Source organism: Mesoplodon mirus (genome assembly GCF_964341445.2).
Source record: "Mesoplodon mirus genome assembly, chromosome: 10".
Taxonomy (NCBI): domain Eukaryota; kingdom Metazoa; phylum Chordata; class Mammalia; order Artiodactyla; family Ziphiidae; genus Mesoplodon; species Mesoplodon mirus.
The window spans coordinates 33,017,984-33,040,785 of NC_138986.1; the positions used below are offsets into that span (position 1 = coordinate 33,017,984).

The following is a 22,802-nucleotide window of genomic DNA, read 5'->3' on the forward strand; positions in this document are numbered from 1 at the left end:
CTTCAACAAAGATATCAAATTAATCTTTAGTTTTTAAATCCTGGTGTTATTGTAACATGCAACATGAATTTTTAGATTAGGCCTTTCTGCAACTAGAGGTTATGACATTCCTGTTGTAATTAAACTTCAGAACTCTAGTGAGCATAGTGGCCATTTAATTAAAACTTAATCCTTAGCTCTAAATATACACCAAATTACCTCAAATTTCTCAGTGTTGGCAGACCACCAAAATATATTTTGTCATCTGCTTTCAAGTCAAGACCGAAGTTGTTTCCAGGAGATGAAGTTGCTATGTTCTCCTCCTGGTTAGTATCTATATCTACAATTGATATGTTGGCTGCAAAGGAAAGAGGAAGTTTCACTTTTTATTTGCGCAATACCAACCACATCTATATCATCACTGTTCCTTCAGGATAAATTTACTTTAATTCTCAAATTAACATTGACTTTCTCAAGCACATATACTATATACAGCTATTTAATAATTGTAGAAATGACAATAACATCAATAAATACATTGTTAAACGATCCACAAAGAAAGCACAAAAATAACAGCCTGAACACCAGTGAAGGCAAACTAATCAAGATAAAAGAAAGAAGTGTAGATGGACAGCAGAGAACCAGTTGACATAGTTTTCCATAATATAGATAGGTAGTTAGAAAATAGAGTAAGATAATTAACTAATGCTAAGATAAGTATCTAATTAGAAATTAGATTATTAATTAGAAATATACAGAATTTGTGGTTTTCAGAATTTGTAAATTTCAGTATGCACAGAAGTACTGGGGTTTAAGCTCAGCCACAGAGTGATGTTGATAAGATGGCTATGCATGGAAGTGGAGAGATGGGAAGGTTTGTTTTGCAAGATGATGGGATCCACATCCATTGTAAATTACATTTTATTTGGGGGATGCTGCGTGTTTTGAGAGAGGTACAGTCTTCATGCCTTATTGCTTTCTCTCAGGTCTCTAAAGGTTCTTCCAGTATGATGAGGATAAGAATTCAGAAATAGAAAGGAAAAAGGAAAAAAGAGAGGCTCTTCTCTATTTAAACTGCTTTGTTCAGAGAGCAGATGGTAATACTTTATCTCATTGATTTTACCCTCTTCATTCTTAAGAGTCAAGCTAGGCTCCTTCTGAATTATGTGCTTTCTCACCATAATATTTGCCTAGGCCCAGCCTTTAACTGCTAAATATATTTTGGATCCTTGATGCATATTGAGGCATTGGTTCATTAACATGACAAATTTGGCCTCTAATGCCTGATATAAGATCTGAATTAGCAAGCATATAAAAATGGCCACTTGAACCAATGGATTATAAGGGCATTTCTAAATGTTTATTCTTTGGAACACTAGTTTCTTGGATGTTTCTGGGTCAAATAAATATGACAATCACTGGGTTAAGCAAAATTAAACATATGTCTTAATTTTATAGCTGCCCATATCTTTCAACATTCTAATGTGTAATGTGATGCTCCAAAAGAGGGACACAGAGCACGAAGTATTTCCCAAATTTGTTTGACCCTGGAACATTATTATTTTCTCTCAACTCATCATCTTTTTTTTTTTTTTTTTTTTTTTTTTTGCTGTATGCGGGCCTCTCACTTTTGTGGCCTCTCCCGTTGCGGAGCACAGGCTCCGGACGCGCAGGCCCAGCGGCCACGGCTCACGGGCCCAGCCGCTCCGCGGCACATGGGATCCTCCCAGACCGGGGCACGAACCCGTATCCCCTGCATCGGCAGGCGGACTCTCAACCACTGCGCCACCAGGGAGGCCCTCAACTCATCATCTTTTAGAAGAGTGTTCTTTGAAAAATAAAAGAACAATCAAACCTGAAAATTCCATTGTAATCTGTAGTCCTTCCATTTCAAAAGAAGTATTTTCAATAAAACCAAACATAATTGCCTTATAAAAAATGTCCAAAATAAAATACCTAAACCTATTAACACCTCCAATCCTCAAAGCAGAATTTTGTAAAAATAAACAAACAAAAAACACCTCAAAAATAAGTTCCCAATTCAAAAAATATTCAGCAAGTTAAGACTTAAAAAATAAATTACTTTCTAGCACATATTAATTTCATACACACATATCTTTTTGACCAGACTGGTGGCTGAAATAAAAAAGATTTATAAAACTGTTTTCCAAACTTTTTCATACATATTCTTTTCTTTCCAGATCAGCAAAGAAGTTTTCATATAGGGCTGTTGACTGGAACATGAAAATAGCCTTTTTTTCTACAGACCTGGTATGTATTTTAATGGTGTCTGTGAAAATGAGATTCTCTCTCTATCACAGGCAAGCCAGAGACTGGAGGTAGATTTCCTTCTTATCCCTGAGTGAATATATGCATTTTTAGAAATGATTCTAAGAAAAACTGATTAAAAAGCAGAAACACAATTGAACTGAAACTCAGTGGCCCAAGTGTTAGCTTTGATAGAGAGACAGAGGATGGCATATTTTTACTGATTTAAAGGAAAGACTCTACCCTATCCTTTATGAGTGGTAGCAATGAAGTGGGTTCTGCTATGGAATGCTAACACTTGCTTTTATTTCTTGCCCTATTTCTTTCCCTTATAGAATAGTCATTAACATAAAATTTTAGAGTTGATGAGTTCAGACATCATTTATGTGTAAGCAGGGAAATAAGGGTTTTATTAAATACTAGACACAGAGTAGGGGCTTAACAAGTATTTTATAATCAATGCTATAAAGGAGTTGTTATAAAGGAATTGTTTTTACTTTGGTAATTCTTTTCTTCTCTCTCTTAGTCCACTGAAAATCTAAATGATCAATCTTGCATCCATATCAATGCACTTGCGGGGATAGGGAGCACTTCTATTAGTGACTGTGGTTCCACTAACTGTCTCTCAGGGAAGGTGGGGAACCCCTCCTGAAGGAGTGTATTTGAATTTCAAGGGACAGTGGCTTTTACAAACTAGCTGAGAATAAAGCAACTAATCTGGTATCTGAAAAGGAGCAATGGCCTTACTTGAATTCCTACCCCACTCTTCCATGGATTCTGATATTGCTAAAATCCACAGTGCCCTCCCCACAACCAAACCCAATGGAGTCCTTTGATCCTTATCTTAATCCATATCTATGCAATACGTGAGGTTAAAATTTCCATCCTTCTAGAATTTTCCTCTTTGACTTCCATAATGCCAACTTCTCCAAGCTTCTCTTGCCTTTCCAACCTCATTCTCAGTCTCCTTCCCCAGGACCTGTTTCTCTGAACACTTCTGAAATGCTGATGTTCCCTAATGTGCTTTCATTCGGCCACTTGTCAGGTTTCAGCTCTCTGGGTAGCTCAAGTTTATATTTACTTACCATATGTTGACAACTCAGAAATATATATGCCTGGACCTGATTTTTGCCTAAAAATCCACATTCAACAGGTGAGTCACTATATACATCCCCAGCTGATATTCCAAATTAAATTGGTTCTCTTTTTCCTCCCAGATCTGTATTATTTATCTTATTTGGTGGCGCTAAGACTCCAACCCAATCTCCTATATTAGAGTCATCCTTTCTCCTCACCATTCCACATCTTACCAATCAACAGCCCTACTAATTTTATCTCCTAAATAACTCTAATATCTGTCCTTTTAAAAATTTTTTTAATCTATTTTTTCTAATCTTTAATTTTTATTTTATTTTTGGCCACGCTGCATGGCTTGAAAGATCTCAGTTCCCCGACCAGGGATCGAACACAGCCATGGCAGCGAAAGCCTGGAATCCTAACCACTAAACTAGGTCACCAGGGAACTCCCTCTGTCCTTTTTTTAGAAAACACTTTTATCGAAGTAAAATTGACATAGTATAATTTGCCCATATTTAAAATGTACAATTTGACAAGTTTTGAGATCTCTATACATCCATGAAATGATCACAGTCAAGAAATGAACATATCCGGGCTTCCCTGGTGGCGCTGTGTTTGAGAGTCCGCCTGCCGATGCAGGGGACACGGGTTCGTGCCCCGGTCTGGGAGGATCCCACATGCCGCAGAGCGGCTGGCCCCGTGAGCCATGGCCACTGAGCCTGCGCGTCCGGAGCCTGTGCTCCGCAACGGGAGAGGCCACAACAGTGAGAGGCCCGCGTACCGCAAAAAAAAAAAAAAAAAAAAAGAAATGAACATATCCAACACCCCAAAAGTTTCCTTTTGCCTTTTTGTCATCCTTCCTTCCAGCCCCTCCCTACAAAACCCAGTCAACAAATATCCTCTTTTGGCTTTCTGTGACCATATGTTAGTTTGTGTTTTCTAGTACATAAATGTACTTTTTTCTCTGCCTTCTTTTACTCAGAAAAATAATTTTGTTATTAATCCATTTTGTATGCAAATTAATAGTTCATTTTTTTTAACCACTAAATACTATTCCATTGTGTGGATGTACAACAATTTGTATATCCATTCACCTGCTGATGGATGTTTATTTTTTGTTTTTTGAGTATCACAAATAAAGGTGCTATGAACCTTCTGGTACAAGTCTCTGTATGGATATATGCTTTCACATATCTTAGGTGAATACTTAGGAGTGGAATGGTTATTTCATATGACAGGTCTATATTAAACTTTTTAAGAAACTGCCAACCTGTTTTCCAATATGGCTGTACCAATTTACATCCTCATCAGCAGTGTATAAGAATTCCACTTGCTTGACATCCTTGCCAGCCCTGGGTATGTTCAGTCTTTTTAATTTTAGACATTCTAGTAACCGTATAGTGGTATCACATGTGGATTCATTTTGCATTTCCTTACTGTCAAATCCCACTGCAACTCTTATTTCAAGCCATCATTCATCTGTCTGAACTACTATTGTACCTAATTGGTCACCCTGTTTCCAGTTTAATCTGAAAATTTCCATTTCTTATTTCTCCTTTCTCTGATTATTTCCTTATAGCTCCCTTTGTGGGCTCTTCCTTTACTATACTGCTTCAATATTGCTGTTTGCTCAAGGGCTTTGGGTCACCTTATTCTAGATATGACTTGTTTTTCTCATCTCTGTTAAGGTACAATGATTTAAAACATGAGGATGCTTTGTAGCTATCCATCTCTGTCCCACAACTCTGCTAATCCTCAGATATGCATAACTAATTGCCTGTCAATTACACAGCTTCCCTAGGTTGCTAAGGATACTAAGAGTACCTTTAATACAGCACATCCAAAATAGAACGCAGCATCTTTTCTAAAAACCTATGCTGCATTTTTCCTGTATCCAATAGCTTGGTAAATGGCACTGACATACTCTTTGTTATTTTAAGAAAAAAAAGGAATCGTTTTTGATCTCCTTTTTAAAAAAATCTTACTCTCTGCATTGAGTATATCATAAAGCTCCTCAATTTTAAGATGCTTAATATCTTTCAACTCCATTCTTTCCTATCCATTCTCATGGTTCCCTTTTCCTTGCTCCTCCCCTGGTTTTCCTGCAGACTGCAGGAGCATCTGAAATTGTCACCATCTACCCTCCAGGTTGCTGCTAAAGAAACTTTATTAAAACACAAATCTGATGGTGTCACATTCTTGATTAAAACTCTTAGTAGTTCCCTGTTGATTTCAGGAAGAGTTGAAACTCATTAGTTTACCTCATAAGGCCCTTTATAAACTAACTCTGTATTCTCTCCAGCTTCATCTGATAATTTTCTGCCAACATTCATCCTGTTAGCCTAAAGCATTTCCCAAAGTGTGTTCAGCCAAATGCTAGTATGGCATGGAAGGATTCTGGTGATCAAAGAAGTTTGGGAAGTGTTGGATCAAACAGAGTTAAACATTCTTCTTAACTACTGTGCCGAGCCTCTAACACGCAAATGTAACTTACTCGGGAACAATGTATACCGACAACAGTATTCCAATTTATTTTACGAGAGCAAAACCAGTTTTTGTCCAAACTGAGGAGTTTCTCCAGCGTTTCCTGTTCCAAGGAAAAGCAGTTGGAAAAAGATGTATGATGATGTATTATGCTCACTGAGCCCTTGAGGCTTTCATACAATGTTCACCTCTCTGAATTGTCCAAAGCTGCTTTTCACCCGGAGTACTCCTCAGTCCCTGCTCATGCCTCAGGGCACTCCTTTGGGGGCTGACCTCTGGGTTTGACTTTGACGTTTCTCTCTTCTGAGATTCCTAGCCTGCTATGCAGATCTCTACATGGCAATTAGATTTCTACTCTCTAACCATTGACTGACTTGTCTATCTCCCCCATTAGACTGCAAGTTCCATAAAGACAAGGACTTATCATAGACTTCACTTAGTTCTTGCAGAGTATTTACTTGGTTCTTGGCAGATATTTGTTAAGTGCAGGTATGAAAGATGGTGCAAAGTTATACCTAAATTTTCATGAAATGTCACACTGGCATGTTCAAAATGAATTAAGTCTAATTATATAAACAGAGGAATCTAAGTTTCATTTGCAGATATTGGTAATGCCATAGTACATAGAATTAGCGGAATTATACTAAGCAGCCCACAAAGACCTAATAGGCTTGGATTTCTGTCTTGGTTGTGAGATCTTATGTATATATGTCTGGGACCACATATAAGTTGGAGTCTACACTTTCCTTTCTGTAAACCAGAACAAAATACCTGCTTCATGAGCAAATGAAATAATGTTTGTGAAAGTGTTTTGAAAATGTCCTGGAATCATAAAAATGTTAGATTATTATTAATTATTAACTTGCACACATACAAATTTTTGGCACTTTCAAAAAATAAAGAACTGGTAGCTGTGCTCTATCACCCCTACAAATTCTACCTGTGGGCCACTCTAAAGGAAACATCTTGGCAAAATGGGAAGAAAAGGAAAGCACACAAGTTTTTCAAGTCTACTACAGGATATAATTTCACAAGTTGTAAGACAGTTTTATGCTTTCAAATTAAGCTCTCGGTTTCAAAAGAAAATGACAGAGAACCATTTGGCTCTTCAATCAGTCATGTCTAACCCAAACCACCTATAAGCTAAGCCAAAGAAATGACTGTATCAATTTTTCACAGAATTCGTGAGTACCTAAAATAACAGACAGGGTCTTCCTCATGATTAGGTACGTGGGAGCTTTGGATAGCATGATTAAGGCTCTGAGTGCATTATCACTATAGAAACTCACCTTGTTTTTGAATTCTTGACAAGGTGAATGATTTCCATTTCCCATCATTATGGTTTTGATTGCTGACAACGGAAGCCATTCCTGAACCCAGATCATAGCTGACTTTTATGTGCCCATCGGTGAGCTCTACACTCATGAAATCTTTCTATTAAGAGAGTAAAAACACACCAGTGATTAGATACACAGAGAAATATATGGGTATTTATTTTCTTTGTGGAGTTTATAATAAGGCTTTATGGCTAAATTACTGACTGTGTTGATCTGTAATTGAAATCCATTTTTGGATACAGAATTGGTGTTACTATTTTGTGAATGTCTGTGGGTGTGATATTATGGTGCAAATGGTCACAACCAAATTACTAGGATGTATTCTTTTATGACAGGAGTAAAAGTGGGTTCCTTTGAAAACACATTAAGCAAACTAAAGAGTACATTTCCTGAAAGAATTTACTAAGAAATATTGACCTGGAAAAAATAATGAGGCTATTTAGAACCACCTTTCGACTTAGGTCTCTAGAAGAAGACTAAGGAAGTAATTTTTCTGCTGCATGTTTCCATACCAGGGGAATCTTTACTGGGTGCTTCTCTTAAAGGATTATAAGGGAGTTATACTGAAAATAAATAAAAATTAAATTGTATCTGTAATTAAAGTTACTGATGGAAATATATAAACACTATGGACCATTCTTGGCTATTACACAGCCATCCCAGACTCCTTTGAACAATAACTGATAATTCAACAAAACTGATAACTGCATTGGAACCTTACAAAAAAGAAGCAAACATATTTTCAGCCATGAAAGATCAGCTGTGCAAATCTTTACCAGGTCTCGTGTGGCAAGGTACATCAGGAGAGCATTTGAAGAAAATGTCCTGAACTTGAATATGACAGTAGAGATGTTGGGGTACCAACGAATGGGGCGGCTGACTAATGCATAGCCTTCTCCATCAAACTGAATAGTCCCCTCACTATCTTCTACCTGCGGACTGAAGAGAGACATTTCACATGAGTCAGACGATGTCTACTTGGTCCATCAGTATTCAATACATCACACTGTCTTCTGAGACTGGACTGTAGGCTGTTGTAGGGCAGGATCCATCCCAGATATATCTTCCATCCTTCCCCTTCTCTCCAGCTCTACTGCCACCATCAGACCAAGTAACCACCATCTCTCACCTGACTTCATTAGGTGTTCAATAACTAGGTCATTGATGTTTTAAATACTTTTGCTGAAGTGCTTGGTGGCTAGTTATATTAGTGTTTAAGTGTATTTTAGTGGTGTGAACTAGTGGGATTTTGGAATGGGCTGAGAATGCATTATTACGTTTCCCCAATACATAACATAATAGGGAGTAGGGGTTGGCTGAAGAGTGAAGGTGGTTGAAACGTACTAACTTAAAGTTGTAAGAAAAAAAAAGCCGTACCAGGATATAGGCTTCTATTCTCTGAACTCTTGCTATGCAGTAGGTTTTTCTGGGACAGATTAGATTCAGATAATGAAGGGTTCCTCTAACTATGTGTGTTTGTTGATCTGTCTTCTTCACCAGGATGTAAGCTCTATGAAACCAAGTAGAGATTATGGGCCAGGCTCTATGCCAGGCACAAACTCAGCATCTAGTGTGGTACTTGGCTAACAGCAGAATCTGGTAGATATTTGTGGAATGAAAGGGATATTAGTAAAGCAAATTGCCTCACAGAGAGTATATGTTCAATCAATATTGGTTGAATAATTAATGAATATCTAAGATAAGTCTTGTAAATATAACATTTAAAAAGATTTTTTTCAAATGAAAAGTTATCATCTATCTATCTTATCTAATTGATGTTAACAGAGTAAGTTTTGATTGTGGAGATATTTTTAAACTTTAAATATCTGCGTATTAGCTTATATTTGAATCTGTGAAATTGGAGTGTTGTATTAACTTGAGAAGAGAGGAGATATGAGAAATATTATAGTAATCTCATAAAATAATAAGAGGTTAGGATAGTATTTGCATGCAATCTTGGCTAATGAGAAAAATAATAGGGTATAAACATTAATGGCCTTGAGGAGGAGGAACTGTTACTCATTTTAGACAAGTTGGCTTTCTCTCTATTTCTGGAAAAGGAGAAATAAAACTCTGAAGACAAAAGGAAGGGAAGAGTCTTAACTATGCATTTCACAGTCAGGTTTTTGTAAATTTAAGATATATCTAAATAGGTATAAGATCAGATGATGCCATATATATTTTTTTCTAATGTACACTTAAAAGATGCTTTTTCAATATTCATGAAAAGTGTTCACTGAAAGGTTGAGGGGCTAAATCAGCCTATTAACAATATAATTTGTGTGAATAAATCAGCTGAATAATTTTGGCCTTCCTTCATCATTATAACAAATCCAATAAAATCTAGAGCACCACATTTGAGATAAGAAAATGTAATGTAGCATCTACTAAGGAGAAGTTCCATGAGGTTCTCAAATCCTAGGATTTTGCATTATATACTGCCATGCTACCAGTGACAATAGGGTGCAAGAGTCACCACTGACACTTTCCCGAGTGCTTTGGCCCAGTGCATTGTTACTCACAACTTGAAGAGAAAAAAACACAAAAATTCCTATATAATGTCAAGAGAGGCATTGGAATAAAAAAATGTATATCACATTTTATTTTCCTTTTACGGAAACCCTGGAATATTTGTATCCTGGTGTTCTTATGCCCTTAATCTATTAATTTCCTCAACACACAATGGAAAAAATAGCAGAGTAGATGGCAGGTACCCTGGAGTCTGACGTGGAATCTCAGAAGTCATTTTAACACCTCAGGTTTCAGTGTCTCCACTCTGAGATGAAAGGGTTAGATCTACTCCAACCCTATTAGAGCTTCTTCTATTCAAGCAACAGGCAAATCATAGAGCAAGAGTTTTGTACAAGAATAGCAAAACATACAGGTGTAAATCAGCCTACTTCATTTAATTCATTAGCTAAAACCGGTAAATCTGGCTTCAAATTGTTGACTTTGAGGTGGGGGAAAAATGAATCTTTCCAGGTATAGACTCAATATTTCAACATCTAACATTATACTAGAGTTTTCCTATTCATTTTCAATACATTTACCAGGAAGAGTGACAATTCTTTTCTAATTAATAAATGCTAAGCTTCTTAACTTGCCTTTTGTTTCTCTTTTGAACCTGGATTTCTGGTCAAGTTAGTAAAGATTAATTATGCTATTTGGAGCAGCCATGCTCTTCCATGTAAAACTTGTTAACCATAGAACTAGATGAATATTGAAGTTTAGTATATTAATATTTCATCACTGTTTCAGTGTTCAGCTAAATACATTTTACTAGTAGCAGTTTTTTTCCCTATTTTTTAAGAAAAATAAGATACACTTTTTTTATAGCCCTGACAGATAATCCTTTCTAAAACATTACAAAAATTATATCCTTTCTACTGACTACTGAATAAATGCAAATTCCTAAAACTCACATTCCAAGATCTTCTACAAAATATTCTTAGTCTATGTCTTGTAGCCTTGTCTATTTCATCTCCCCCATTTTATCATTTCTGCTCTAAAAGTGCAACCATTAATTTTATGTTAAAATGTGTTATATGTTCTCCTGAAAAGAAAACAAACACCAGGAGTTCTAAAATATTTTTCCTAAAATTACCAAGGCTTATGGAAAAATAGGGCTAGGGCAAGCCACTCAAAACTTATGTGACTTTGTAATCAGAGCACTCACAAAAACAGTAACATTCTTGATCAAAATATTAGTATAATTCAAAAAAGCATATTAGGAATTTTTAAAATAAGGAATTATTTCAGTAAATGTAGAACTTTAGCCTATTATAATTATATTAATTCATATAACACTTTATATAATGAAGGCCTAAGATCTTTGCAGAATTGACAATTAGTGATGCTACAGTCTTAACACATAATATGCACTGCTGAAAGGACATTTAGATACTTTAGACGTTTGTTTGATAATAAGCTTTGGAAAATCCTACTTAGAAATTTACCAAAGAAATGTTTACGGAAAAGTTGGTGTTGACTTGTGAGTAGCAGAATATTAATGTAGACCTCATTGTCCTTGTATTGAAAGAATTTGACAGACAACATTCTATATTAGATTTTATTGAAGATTATTAAAAAACCACTTTAAACTATGAATGGATCAGGCTTTCAAACTGTCCTCAATGCCATACTGAAAAGTCCATGATGACAAAAAAAGTAGAAAGATGAAAGGTAAAACTTTTGGAGAGGGAATATTTTGGGGCTACTTTCTTCTATAAAACTCCAGAGATGTTGAGAAGAAAATGTGAAGTATACTCTGCTACATTAATGGAGAATTTAGGTCCTAACAATGTACATGTTCCCTTTATACTGGAAATAAAAAATATAAACTCCTTAGCACCTAATGATGTTAGAGTTACTATGTATATATATTAATCTTCCAGGTATTTAATTTAAATTTTATAGCTTTAACTAATTAAAATTGTTGTAGGCTCAGATGGTCGGTGGGCTTTAAGTTTTTTATGCAGAGAAATCCTCTATTTCTTCTTAATTGTTTTACATCCTCTATTCAGGTTTATATAAGAATATTTATATATGCTTTATATGCTTTTTAAGTATTTTTGAATTCCAACATTCTAACCTCTATCTTATAATTAATGATGTTTATTATGAAACTTTCTCCTGGCTTATCTTGACCTCTGCTTCTTAAGCAGAACCTTCAAGTCCCATGGGTTTCCACTTGAAACTCTTACATGATGCTATGTGTCATTTGAAAAATCCTGTAGGAGATAAAACCTGCAGTATCGTTCTATATTTTGTTGTAAACACAAGCAGAGTGAATCCAGGCTCTGAGAGGCCTGAAGCTTAATCAGTTTAGGGAACCTTTCCTTAAGTAAAAATAAACGATGACTACAGAATAGCCACAGACACGAAACACCTCTTGAACATGAAGGTAAGCTGGAGTGGAAGGAGATAGTAGTCTTAACTGATTGTGGCTAAAATATCTTGCCTTTGCAAATTTTACAAAAACATATGACCAGGTCAAAGTACTAGGATACTTCCCAAATCCTTGGAAAGTGCCTGCACAAGTGAGGGAGGGGACTTAAAATTTCTTAGCTTCCTGGTAAATCCACCTCTGAACACAATCACTTCAAACTTGTTGTATATCATCTACATGATAATAGAACACTGCAATAAAATTAAAGCTTTTGTGATACACAGGCCTGATAGACCTTGGAAGAGTCCTCCTCTCAACTAACCTGACGGTACATCCTTTGCAGTCACCTTCTATGTCGCGGAAATTCCACAACCCTATAGGTTTGCTGTCAAAGTATGCTTCTCCCATACAGCCAGTGAATGTAATCACACGTACAGCATCAGCCTTCTGAAGAGAGAAACATATTTGTTAGAATTTAGAATTTCACAAAAAAATTGAGTACCCATGAGAGTTATTATATGAGCAGCAGAATCTGGAGTAGTTATTATCCACTCTTTGTGAAAGTCTTGGCTGTGTACGTATCCATCTTTTAACCATATAAATCCTCATGGATCCTGGTTATTCTGTGCTTTACCAGTTTATCACCATTAGTAAACAAACACTCCAAGCTTCCAACCTTAGGTAAACTGCTTATTCTGAGATTCTATTTTTTTATTGGTCCGTAACATGAGATTATTAGGAGAATTAACTAAGGGAATTTATTTATGGTACCACATTCAGTGCCTGGCACAGATAAGGTGTTTAATAAAAGTAAGTGCTCCTATCCACTAAGGAGATTTATGAGAAAGGGTACATACTGACTACACAAAGGGGAAAAAAGCTTGCATATTGATTAGCCTATGATACTGCTGTCCCCAATTTTTCATTTCCTTTTACACCCAAGTAGGTTTCTAGGGCAGGAGAATGAAGGGAGAGAGAAAATTTTTAAGAGAAGGGACCCTGTTGTTGTTGTTTGCGGGCATATACAGCACAGAGCCCGACATCTAATAGGGGAACAATAAATATTTGTTGAATGACAACTCTGGTGTCATTCTCACAGGGAAACGTCTTTTATAAATTTTTATTTTATATTGGAGCATAGTTGATTAACAATGTTGTGTTAGTTTCAGGTGTACAGCAAAGTGATTCAGTTATACATATACATTTATTCCTTTTCAAATTTTTTCCCATTTAGGTTATTACAGAATACTGAGCAGCGTTCCCTGTGTTCTATAGTAGGTCCTGTTGGTCATCTATTTTAAATATAGCAGTGTGTACATGTCAATTCTGGGTATTTAGCAGTCAAGAAGGAGGGGAACGATCCGATCCTCTCTAGAGAACCTTGCTGTAATTTAAACAACTATTCCTTTTAGCGTCAATATATTACAATTCTACAACTTTAGAAGCACATTTCTCTCTCTTACTTAGATTCCTTAACTATAAAATGAGGAGGATATTATCTGCATTTTGGGGTTGTTGTGAATATTGTTAATTCATGTAAATTACTTAGAACATTACTTAGCAAATAGTAAGGGTTATATAAATGTTATAAAAGTTTATTATTGTATCCTACAATATGCAAGCAAGGTAGATATTTTTTATCTCCCTTTCTAGTTAAGGAAACTGAAGCCCAAGAGGTTAAGTGACTTGCCTAAGGTCATATTTTAGTAAGTGATAGATCAGGGAATTCAACCTGGATTTAATTTCAAAATTCATGTTTTTTTTGTATTACTCGGTGCTATCCTTCCTTATATTTATCTTTCTGAGGAGGAAATAAAGTTGGCAATATGACTATATATTACTATGTACCATATATATCTATATGCAGCTCTAAGAAATGAGGATGATTTTAGTGTGTAGCTGTGGAATCCATTCCAATACTTTAGAGTCACATCTCATACACAAAGCAAATAAAACAACCTCACTCTATATGAAGGTTGAGTTCTCATAAATTTGGGGTCACCCTGGCTTTTCACATTTTCTGACTAATCTCATCCCAGGATGATTCTGCCAGACCCAGGATTACGCATTGTACTTGGTTGTGCTCTTACATCTCACCCACAGATCGTTTTCCAACACCTAACTCCATTTACTCAACACGAGCTTCTTTAAAATGCAGGCACTTTGCAATCTGAAATGCACAAGGACTTGTCACAAAGCAATTATGAATATTAAGTGCATTACTCGATAAGAATGAGAAGAGCAACTTGAAAACTTTAAAAGTCGGATCATGATCTGAAGGCTTATGGCTCCTGTGATATTTCCCAAGGTATTCATAAATCTTTTAATTAGATGTGAGATTGAACTTTATAGCACTTTATATCAATAAATCATAAATTGATTATCTTTAAAAAACACTTTGCTCTTGAGGCAACTAAAATATCAAAAAATTGATGCCACAGATTAGGGCAAAACAACAACTGTTTAAGTAAACACACATAGGTTTAAAAAGACTGTGCTTCCAGATTGGATATTCAAGAAAGAAAATTCTTACTCAAAATATATTCATGTTTTCATAAAAACAAATTAAGTAAAAAGTGGTCAAGTTTTTGCAGTGCTTTATCATGTCTTTGCCCAAAGTCATCATGCCAGGAATTGTCTGCAGAGATTAAATAAACAGAATGGGGAAGAACAACACATTACCTTCAATTTCCCAGTCAAGCCACCAACAAACAGCATTGCATTTGCGTCAACATCTAGAATAGTGTACCCTGGAGGTGACCCTGAATGGTATGTACTGGGCATAATGCTGGCTTTGGGTCCATCCAGAGCTCTCACGGAAATTGTTCCATTTCTCCCAGTTCTTCCAGGGTACGTGTTGAAATGAAATGAAAGAAAATAGAGAAAATGAAGTATGTATTACATTTCTGGTCACTTCAGATTTAAGAGATATAAAATGTAGAGATTTGTTTTGGAATATTTAAGAGATAGCTGGGTGTTTAGCTTCAAACATTCTAGATTCATTAAGCTGAAAATCAAAACCCAGAATCTGCTCTCTGCTATACGTTTACCATCATATTCAACCAGGACCACTGAACAATCTACCCTGATTCTGAATGTGTCCAGTGATAGGAAATGACACAGCAACAATTAGCTGATGGAATTGCTATTGGTTAAATGGAAATTCTTCTTCCTCTTGCTTTACAAAACAATGTGCTATTTACCTACATGGACTATTTAAACAAGTTTATATTACTTCATTCAGTCTAATTTAATTCAGCAAGTGAACCCCAAATAAGCCACCCTTCTGCAATATAAGCTGCATAATTGCTCCTAAAATCCCTGATTATCTTGGATCCAAATTTGCTGAAGTAGTCTTCCTGGAATCATGCATCATTTATTGTTTGGCACACCATCTTAATGTGTACACTATAAAATCCAGGCTACAGAGTTGTGTATACAAATTGTACAGAAGAACTTCACATTTAGATTCTATTAATAGACTTTTGGAAGCTATTATTATTGTATTTCATTTTCTTTTTTTAAGTGATTGGTTCCCATGAGTTATTAAATATGAAAATCTGACCCTTTTCCAGAGACAAGCAGTCATAACAAAACTTTGTCATATTTCTCTCCCTACTGTCTCATTTTGGTAATCTTTTTATCCTTGAGGGTGCAGTATTAACTGAAATACGTAGAAACAATAGAATGAATTTATAAATAAGGTTCTTTTTTAACAGAATACATCTCTTCTAATAGAAGAACTGTACTTTGCAAATATAAGTATTCTTAAGCCCAATAAAGTACTTAATCCCTCCCCCACCATCACACATGTAAGCATTTTATCTGTTGCTCTCTCCTCTCTCTCCCTCACACACACACGCGCCTTTATTTAAGATATTAAAAAGGAATTGAAGATATTTCTTTTCATTAAGTTTCTTTTAAACTTTTAATTGTGAAAAACTTAAACATATACACACATAGAATGAAACTCTATGTATCTATCACCTAGATTCAACAATCACCAGATCTTCAAGTCTTCTTTACCCATCTCTGATCAACTTCCCTTGGCCTTTAACAAAACCTCTTGACTGTTAGCTGCTTTGTGTTTAGTAGGTAGTTGGGAATTAGAAAAAGAAGAGGAGAAAATGAAGAGGAAGTATTGAGGACAAGAATGGATTCTACAAGTAATCTGTACACTGTTAGAAGTTAATTAAATTAAAGCATCAAGGATAGAATTAATCAATTTCCTATTCCCTCCCACAAGTAGTGTGGACCTGACATATTTTATATTCATGCCAGCATTTAGATACTGCACCCTCCTGTAGTCAAGACTGCTGTGTAGACTAGAAGAGGCGTTTTGCACCAAAGACAGATACCAGTGGCACCTCTTATGCTCTGGATTGTACTGAATAAGGGCAACAGAAAACAACTTAACCTCAAAGTTTCTACAGGACAACTAGATGAGGAGGCCAAAAAGGACTAGTCATTCTGTTCAATACCTTGAAGATTTGTCAGTTCCTAACACGTTCTACAAAGGTACCATTCACACATACTTATACATGTGTATAATATATAACATTCATATACATGTGTGTGTGTACTTATATAGCTACCTTCTTGAAACAGAAATAAAAATTTTCTTATAAACTAAAATTCTGTCAATGATCTTAATCTCTATTGAGTTAGTTACCTTGATGCTTCAATACGGTACCAATATGAGTCATCAATAGTCAAATCTGGATATTCGACACGTCCAACTCCGGATCCAACATCCCAGAGGAAGCTTACTTTGCCTTTACGCATTTCTATAGCCAGAAAGTCAATCTAGTGCAGAGAAACACAAAAACAGTAGATATTAGATATGAGGCACCCTGAAAGAGGAAGCCAGCCAAGTCTTTTCAACAGGTGCCATTTACAGATATATGAAATAATCAGAAGCCTCACAATAAAGATTCCCAAATAATATGATCTATTATTTCTATGATTAAATAATACTTTATTCTTGTATCTTTACAATACAATGTCCATACACATGTTCATAGTGCTGATGCAAATGTGTTAATTCAACCAATTCTAATTAGGTCTAACATTGAGACAAATGTCTTTTCTTGCACTGATACTTGTGGTAGAGATAAAAGCAAATATTTGGGTTTAGAATTCATTGTTTTCACCATGGGCACTGATGTTTTTGAGGGGCCAGGTATGCTGTTTCACCCAAGGTGATCCAAAATTTCTCACCTGATTTCCAAGTATTGATTTATGTGATAAGTGGTCTGTTGAAAAGTCTTATTCATTTTGGAAGGTCTCCATGCGTATAAAGTCAAATGGGTCAAATGAAAGGAATTAGAAGTTTGAGGTGAGCTCTTTTAGATACAATTTCTGTTATTTCAGTTTGAGTCATTAATTCAACATGAATCAGAAGAGTTTTCATTGGTAAGAAATAGTACACAATTTTCAGTTTCATTTCACATGAAAGTTCACTGTAATTTCTTAGAGAAAAATTTTTAAAAAGCCTTATTCCTATTAATCTTTCTTCTTAAATAGCTGGATCTGAAAATATAATTCAAAAATAAATGCTGGTATACTCACAAATGAAAGCAGATATGCCTAAACACTGTAAAAAGTTTTCATTTCATTTGCCTTCTTACTTAATTTGACACTTCAGAACTTGGTGAGGTAAGATTCTGAGGTTTTTGAATCTGAAAGGCTACCTTATTCAATTTTGGGATCATTATATTAGACTTTATACATTTCCCACACTACCAGGATTAACCTCTGACTATACACATACACAGTAGGCCAAAGAAAGGCTGGATGTTAGACTTACAAATTTGGCACTTCCAAGATAAAAAAGGAGGTTGTCCGCGACAGCCGTCTTTACGTTGACAATGATATTATTGTAGCTTCCTTTCTTGATTTCTGGCTTATATGTTCGAATGCAGTCACCTCCCGAAGACACAGATACTTTGATCTTCAAGAAAAATGAGGTACAAAGAACCAAGACTAAATCTCTCAGAAAGTTTGAAGTAGCTCCCAATCACAAAGCCATCATCATCTCTTCTTTGAAGTTATTTTTCCATCAGCAAATGGTATCATTAAATGCCCATATGCAGACCCCATTATACTCATTAATGAAAGCACAGAAGAGCACCTTTCCACCAGTATTTTGACAATGAGCTGTTCACAGTCCCATGGCCTGTTAGCACGCCACTACTTTTTGAAGCATACAACTAACAAATTCTTGTCTTCATAACTTACTCGAGTCTTTATGAATAGGGGAACATTCTCAAGAGATGATTTTATATGAAGCTAATGGTACAGATCTTCATTCAGGTTGTTTAATGAAATTTTACAATTCAAATTTCAGTGATTTTGGTATCACTTAAAGTAGAAAACCATTTTTCTTTTAGTTTTTGAGAGGAGATTACCTACCCTACCATGTTCTTACAGTTGAAAGAGGCCAACTAGATTTTGTTCCAGATGTTCTAACAATAAGAAGAATAGTAATCATTCTACTCAGAACATACATTTCAGAATAAATTATACCTTTTTATTAAGTCACCAGGAAAAGGAACAGAAACAATTTCCAGTGGCTATCATTACTAATGTATTTAACAGCTCCTTTTTCTTTTGACTAGTACTTTAAAAATTACTATAAATTGCTAAGATAGAAATTCCTATGTGACTCGAGCTGACACTGATTTGTACCAATTTGTACTTACATTTAGGGAGCCTTTCTTCAATCACAAATAACACTAGTTGATTATTCCATTTAATTTTCTTTGGTTCATGTATACTATCAAAAAGGTACTTTCAGGACAGCAATGTTGTTGTTTGGACTCAGAGAGATTCTGTTACTTTGTTAGTGATAGTGCTCAAAGTAGGAGGCGGAGACACATACAAAACTTCTCTCTGTCACTGATTCAAATTCCTGGCTTCAGGCTTCAGGAAGCCTCTTGGCCCTCACTCGGGGTGAATTTCCATATTCTCATCACTTATAGCACTTTGCACACTTTGGAGAAAGCCAACGGCTATTACTGTTACCTCCATAAAAGGGCTGTGCAAACTCCAAACAAGATAGCCTAGGACACCAAACCCGTCTCCATCTTACGGTGAGACAAGGAGGTGTCTTGAAGAGTCTAATGAGAGAGTGTTAGGCAGCACCAGCACCCCTCTCCAAGGGTGGTACAGACTACACAGAGGACGTGCTGGATTCAAAAGAGAAAGCTAAGGAGAGATTTTTGGTCTGACAAATATGTAAATTCATCTATGTTTGAGAACTCCCAGGGATATAACAGATCTGTTGAATCTCCTGCGGATCCTGTGTAAGTCATATACTTGTACTGTTTCCTCACCTAATCTGCTATCCAAATTGCATTTCCAAGCAAAGAAAACAGTGTGCTGGAAAGAAATAGGGGCTCACCCACATGGAGTTCTGTGTGGGGCTGGGGCTGGAATAATCTAGGAAGACTGCTGCTTAGACTGCTCTCCCTGTCCTTTCCTTCCCTCTAAGGGTGGGACCCAGACTGCCAACTGAGGAGAACAGTACTGGTCACCAGAGTGTTTGCTCTCTGTCCTGGACAGTTAGTCTTCCTGCTTGTGTGGTTTTCAGTTAAGAAGGTAGCTCTTTGTTCCACAAAGATAAGATAGGATTTCCCTTCTACATAAAATGCTAAGAGTAGATGAATCAAAATGACTTGCAGTCATCCAAAAAGAACACAGATCAAGTCCAGAAGCCTTGACAACAGATTTTTATCAAGGATTTTTTCCCCCTAGTCTTAATGAATTTTATTAGAAGGAATAATCTCAAACTAGAACTGATAATGGTTAAAATGTCACAAAATATACAATTCATTAGAGATTTTAAAAAAGATCAAACTGCCTTAATAAAATTTATTTATTTATTTTTAACAGGAAAAAAAAAATGACTTGCAGAGAAACAGAACCGGGAAAGGTATAACTCATTTTTGTTATTTGTGATTAAACTAGCCATCATAAGTTATTTTGGTTATTTCTTTTGTTATTACAAATAACTCGTATGTGTTATAAAGAACACAATGTAGTAATACTCCTCTGTTACTGTTTAGAGAAGAAGTGACTGAATATGGGTGGAATGCATGACTGATCAGGATGTTTCTGCCCTTGCTTGGGTATATCTGGTAAAAATGGTAGGGGATTACATGACTGGAGTGTTGAAAGCGGGGTTCTCAAAGCGTTGTAGACAGAGCACCAGTACTGAAGCCTAATTCAACTGATGAGACTCCATTGGAGGACTGAAAGTCTGAGTAGCTATTTTAGAACTAAGGGTGTTTAACATCTCTAGGAGTTAAAATTACTCTGCCTTATGGCATACTTTACATATCAAAAATATATGGATCTCTGAACAACATGGCATTGTTATACCCAATACGCCAGGAATTAATCTTGTAAAGTAACCTACTGCTCAACTCTTACACATTTTTATAAAAACCCCTCTAGATTTTCTGTTCTCTGGCTTACAGTTTTGAATATATCCTCAGTATCTGAAATATTCAAGCAGACCAAACCATTAGTAACCAGTCAATAACTACTAATCTCTCTGTTTAAGTACCTTGTGTTTTGTTTTCCAATTATAGATATTTTTTATATACCTTAAGACAAGTAAATCAAAGGACAGTATTTATAAATTTCTCTAGAAGAAATCTCTGACATATATCCCTCTCATAAGAGTGGAGAGATTTCTGAAATACAAACATCCTCTTAAGATATTTGTTGCTATCAATTATTATTCTTAATTTTTTGTGTGTGAATTTTTGAATTTTATTTTATTTATTTATTTTATACAGCAGGTTCTTATTAGTTATCCATTATATACATATCAGTGTATATATGTCAATCCCAATCTCCCAATTCATCACACCACCCCCCCACCACTAATTATTGTTATTTCTAATGTGAGCCCTTAGTAAGACTTCTAAATAAAAATCACTATGAAGTAGGTCTCTCTGAGGCATTTCTCATATACAACATTATTTACCAATTCGTCATCATGAACTCAAACATTATTGAGGATCTCATTATTATATCTATTGAATTTTCACTGCATTTTTTTCATCCAGTTAACTAGGTCATTCATTTAAAAAGAGTATCAGCCACTCAATTTCAGAGTCAACAAACAAGGAGAAATCTACTTTAAAATAAATGTCTTTAATTTCTTGGTCATATTGAATATGTGTTAGGGCCACATCCAGACACTCATGCCAGATTACAAATATATTTCTAAAATCGGGCAAATGTAATCTTCAATTAGTACAAAACCCATTTGAAAAAAACGTTGGCTGCTTACAAATTTATAACATCTTACAAAAAACAAAGCACTTTGTTGTAACTTCCATTTCCAAAGGTAGTTACAAATTTCCTTAAAAGGCACGGACAGTGATTGTTTTTTCAAGCATGACTTTTATACCTTTCTTTCATTTTGTATTTTGAGACAGGTTTTATATATTCACATGCCAGAATTTTATCTTTCTTTCCAGGGGGGTGGGGGTGGGATGAGGAAGCATTTATAACTGATGAATATATAGGCATATTTTTAGATTTCTTTACAATGAAGAAATAATGAAAATGTACAGATTTCCCTGTTTGGTAACTAAGGCAGAAAATGTGGCTAAGTGTGGGATTCACAAGAGAACAGTTACTGTTACTGCTTCTTCAAACTTAACATGGCAAAATACAGGAGGGATACATCAATCTCTTTCTTTCTCTTACCACTGCCACTGCTACAGTTGGGTCTCTTATTAAATTTGCTTCCTTCTTTCTAGATTCTCTCATCTATCCCACAAACTACTTCTGGATTCATATTAAAAGAAGCACCGTTCTGTTTATATTGCACTTCATGTTCAAGAACTTTCAGCTTCTCCTCACCAATGAGGTTTATCTCAGGTACAACTGTGGCTAAAAGAAACTGTTTAACTTACCATTCAACTTACCTGAGAAAATCTGGCCTCTGTTGAATTTTCTAGTTTAATGTTCACTCTAACAATAGTCTTGGCAAATTAGACTGTTCTGTCATGAAATGACCCTGAAACCTCCTTTTCTCGCTGCCTTGGCTGAAGTCATTCCCTCTCCTCAGAATGTTCTCCTTCTTCACCTCTCATCCCATGTCCAGCACTATCCCATTTCAGAGCCTGGCTCAAATCCTTCCCTTCAGGAAACCTTCCCGCCCAGACTAGAGGTGATCTTTCCTTTCAGAAACTTAATAGCACTTCCCAGCACTCATGGAATGTAGCACAATATTCTGCATTATCTTAGAGTTATTTGTGTACATATCTTATTTCTTCTATGGCGTTGTAAACTGTTCGAGTGGAAGAACATGCCTCACAGCATGTAACCTTGTGCATAGGGGATGCTTTTTCTGCATTGGTTAAATCTTAAATAAAAATCCAAACCTTGGAGTAACATCTGATTTCTTTTCACATTGTGCTTCACATATACAATGCTCACCTGTCCTCCTTACTGCCTGCAAGGTTTTCATATTGTAGTTCAACGTATGTCTTCTCAACCCTATCTGCTTCTTTTACTCTGAGTTTATGTATTTCATCTTCACTAATCTTTCTGTCATTTTCTAGGTTTCTCTTCAATTAGTCATGAATTCCTTTTCAAGGTTCACCCTGAACTTATTGTCTTGACCTGGTTTAAAGATATCAGGTATGTATAAGGAGGGAGAAGAATATACTGTCACTTGGGCATCATATTCTTGGCCATTTACTAAAAAAATAAGTTTATGGATTAAGAAAGGTTAATTCTGG

The 22,802-nt window shown here is 35.7% G+C and overlaps 1 protein-coding gene across 1 annotated transcript in view; it reads right to left on the minus strand.

The window, feature by feature from the left end:
• LAMA2 (laminin subunit alpha 2) overlaps nucleotides 1–22,802 on the minus strand; it is a 610,104-nt gene that overhangs the window by 48,511 nt on the left and 538,791 nt on the right. The window contains exons 45-51 of the mRNA XM_082634259.1: nucleotides 17,843–17,986; nucleotides 16,706–16,839; nucleotides 14,716–14,875; nucleotides 12,356–12,480; nucleotides 7,922–8,084; nucleotides 7,098–7,242; nucleotides 199–337 (exon numbers count right to left, since the gene is read on the minus strand). Of these exons, the coding sequence (XP_082490385.1) occupies nucleotides 199–337; nucleotides 7,098–7,242; nucleotides 7,922–8,084; nucleotides 12,356–12,480; nucleotides 14,716–14,875; nucleotides 16,706–16,839; nucleotides 17,843–17,986 (1,010 nt within the window). The remainder of the gene's footprint in view (nucleotides 1–198; nucleotides 338–7,097; nucleotides 7,243–7,921; nucleotides 8,085–12,355; nucleotides 12,481–14,715; nucleotides 14,876–16,705; nucleotides 16,840–17,842; nucleotides 17,987–22,802) is intronic.